This window comes from Colobus angolensis, unplaced genomic scaffold (genome assembly GCF_000951035.1).
Source record: "Colobus angolensis palliatus isolate OR3802 unplaced genomic scaffold, Cang.pa_1.0 Scaffold12, whole genome shotgun sequence".
NCBI classification, from domain to species: Eukaryota; Metazoa; Chordata; class Mammalia; order Primates; family Cercopithecidae; genus Colobus; species Colobus angolensis.
The window spans coordinates 7,019,483-7,023,190 of NW_012113141.1; the positions used below are offsets into that span (position 1 = coordinate 7,019,483).

The window sequence follows — 3,708 nt, forward strand, 5'->3', positions numbered from 1 at the left end:
CAGGATGGTCTCGATCTCCTGACCTCATGATCTGCCCGCCCCAGCCTCCCAATGTGCTGGGATTACAGGTGTGAGCCACCACATCTTTGGTAACTATACCAGGAAATGGACATTGATAGAATCCAGACTTTATTCAGATTTCACCAGTTTTACATGCATTCATTTGTGTGTGAGTATGTATAGCTCTGTGCCATTTTATTAAGATATAGACCAGTTCCATCACAAGGCTCCCTCATGCTAGCTATTTAGAGCCTTACCTGTCCAAACCCAACCCTAACCTGTAGTAATCACTAATGTCTTCTTTCATCTCCATCATTTTATTTCAAGAATGTTATATAAATGGGATCATATACCACATAACCTTTTTTTTTTTTTTTTTTTTTTTTGAGACACAGTCTGGCTCTGTCGCCCAGGCAGGAGTGCAGTAGAATGATCTCGGCTCACTACAACCTCTACCTCCCAGGTTCAAGCGATTCTCGTGCCTCAGCCTCCCGAGTAGCTGGGATTACAGGTATGCACCACCATGTCTGGCTAAGTTTTGTATTTTTAGTAGAGACAGCGTTTCACCATGTTGACCAGGCTGTTCTCGAACTCCTGACCTCAAGTGATCCACCCGCCTTGGCTTCCCAAAGTGCTGGGATTATAGGAGTGAGCCACCGCGCCCGGCCAGCATATAACCTTTTGATATTGCATTTTACACTTAGCGTAATTCCCTTGAGATCTATCCAAGTTGTGTAAATCAATAGTTTCTTTTTATTTTTATAAAAATACTTAATGCTTTGTATTGCTACATAGTTCTTCACGGTACAGAAGTACTATCATTTGTTTAGCCATCTACTCACTGAAGGACATTTGGGTTGCTTCCAGTTTTTTACTATTATGAATAACACTTCTATGAACATTCATAAACAGGTTTTGTTTTAATATAAGTTTTCGTTTCTGTGGGATACATGTCCAGGAATGTAATTGCTAGATCACATGGTACTTTACATGTCTAGCTTTTTAAGAAACTGCCAAACTGTTTTCCAGAGTAGCTATACCATTTTACATTGCCACAAGTAATATATCAGTGATCCAGTTCCTCAGGAGCACCTCTGATTTGGGGCCACATTTTATCCTGTGATGAGATATATATCATTGTTAAATTTTCTCTTCTTTTTTTTTTTTTTTTGAGACAGAGTCTTGCTGTGTCACCCAGGCTGGAATGCTTTGGTACAATCCAGGCTCACTACAACCTCCTCCTCCCAGGTTCAAGTGATTCTCTTGCCTCAGCCTCCCAAGTAGCTGGGACTATAGGCACCCACCACCATGCCTGGCTAATTTTTGTATTTTTAGTAGAGATGGGGTTTCACTATGTTGGCCAGGCTGGTCTTGAACTCCAAACCTTGTGATCCGCCTGCCTTGACCTCCCAAAGTGCTGGGATTACAGGTGTGAGCCACTGTGCCCGGCCTCAAATTTTCTAAATAGATGTACAGAGAGTCTTTTGAAGGCTGACGGATAGAACACAGAGTTCAGAAGAGTGAGGGGCACTGGGGGCAATGTAGCTATCTATCTAGCACATCACACTTATGCTAGGGACTCAGTTATTCCCTGATTAATTATCTGTAGAAATGGAAGAGCAGCATCAGTATCAGCATTACTTAGGAACCTGTTAGATACAGATATTCAGAGACCCCTCCACTAGGCCTACTGTATCAGAAGCTCTGGGGGTACAGCCCAGCAATTTGTATTTTAATGAGCCTTGGATCCTCTGAAGGTGAAAGCTGATATTTTATGCAATGACAAGCACAAAACCACCAGCCTAAAGGAAAAATAATAACACACTGCTATAACAGAGACATTTTAGATCCCTGAAAAATCAGAGAAACTCCTAGTTCTAACTGTAGAGATAAGGACACAGTAAATTCCACCATAAAGTAGCCAGTCCCTGATGGAGAGCATCAACAGCCCCACCCCATATCAAAGAGGGCCAGAGGCCAGCACTTACAAAGCACTCTGCAGCATCATCCATAATTCCCAGCTGGAAACGTTGTTCATCCTGGAAAGTCTTTGCCAGAGCACTGCGGAGAGTGTCAGATGGAAGCACTTTTTCACTACTACACTGAAACTGGTTAAAGATTCCCTGTAGGGAAGAGGTTAGACAAGAGAAAAAGTGCAATGCTGTTATTAAACTAGTATATATCCTAGTCTGTCATGCTAGCATCTCCATGATGATAGTGATAAAACCAAATGTGCTTCCCATGGGTTGACATGCTTGCAGTTAGTAATTAAAAATAAAATCAAGAATCAGAATGAAGGGCATGATCTGTGCTAATAAAGATCCTCATTCTTTCATCTGAGTGTGATGCCAAGGACACATTAGGAGAAACCACTGTCATGAATTAATGTAATACAGTTACCTCATTTCTTCTTCCTCTAATACAGACAGAAGTAGATGGGTTAAGTAAAAAAAGAAAAACTACATATAAACGTATCAACAAATTATTTTCTGGGGGTTCATCCTATGAATCTTGACCCCCTTTCTTTTAAAATTTTCAGCTAATATAAAATTACCAAAAAGTACAAAGATTAATACAACAAAAATCTGTGAGTCTAATACCCAGAAATAAACATTCTATCATGTTTACTTTCATCTACAGATAATGCCAAAGTCCTGTTTAAGACTGCCCCACTCTCTACCAGCCACTCATATCATAAATTTGTTGTATAATCTTGTTTTTAATAGTTTTACATATATATCCCTAAATAATACATAGGATACTTTTGTGCATATTTGTGGGTTTTTTGTTTAGTTGGTTTTTGTGTGTGTGTTTTTGTTGTCGTTTTTTTGAACAGGGTCTCGCTTTGTCACACAAGCTGGAGTGCAGTGGCATGAACATGGCTAACTGCAGCCTCAATCTCCTGAGTAAATGGGACTACAGGCATGCACCACCACACACCGCTAACTTTTCAACTGTTTTGTAAGAGATGGGGTCTCACCATATTGTCCAGGCTGGTCTCAAACTCCTGTGCTCATGCAATCCTCTTACCTTGGCCTCTAAAAGTGCTGGCATTACAGATATGAGTCACTGCACCCAGCCCTATTAGTATTTATAGGCTGAGGCAAGAGAATGACGTGAACCTGGGAGGCAGAGCTTGCAGTGAGCCGAGACTGCGCCTCTGCACTCCAGCCTGGGCAACAGAGCAAGACTCCAACTCAAAAAAAAAATTGTTTTCCCATTCTGCCCTCTCACTAGCACCTTTCCTCCTCATACATACTGAATATCTACTCCTGCAGCAGCTCAAGAACAGATTACTGTGTAACCTGCTATTATGTTCCTACAAATATCTCCATATGATGTGAGGGAGGCAGTGCCAGCAATACATATTTAGTATTCTTTAATAAGCTGTGAGGGAAACCTGTTATAATTACTCCACATTATTTTCGCTCAACCTAGAAATTTATACACAAGTCCATTATAAGGTCAACGAAAGGCAGGGCAGGGCCTTCCATAATTTGTTACTGGAAGAGGAAGAATGTCTATTAGTAACCTCTTAAACTAGACCAAAAGGAATGATCTAGGTCCACAGTTAAATAATTGGATATGTGGGCCGGGCGCGGTGGCTGAAGCCTGTAATCCCAGCACTTTGGGAGGCCGAGGCGGGCGGATCATAAGGTCAGGAGATCGAGACCACGGTGAAACCCCGTCTCTACTAAAAATACAAAA

General features: G+C 41.4%; 1 protein-coding gene across 2 annotated transcripts in view; it reads right to left on the bottom strand.

Moving 5' to 3' along the window:
- The window catches only part of USP54 (ubiquitin specific peptidase 54), a 127,199-nt gene that overhangs the window by 44,757 nt on the left and 78,734 nt on the right, over positions 1-3,708 (bottom strand). For both annotated transcript variants that reach the window (XM_011928085.1, XM_011928078.1), the window contains one exon: positions 1,989-2,123. In XM_011928085.1, the coding sequence (XP_011783475.1) occupies positions 1,989-2,123 (135 nt within the window). The remainder of the gene's footprint in view (positions 1-1,988; positions 2,124-3,708) is intronic.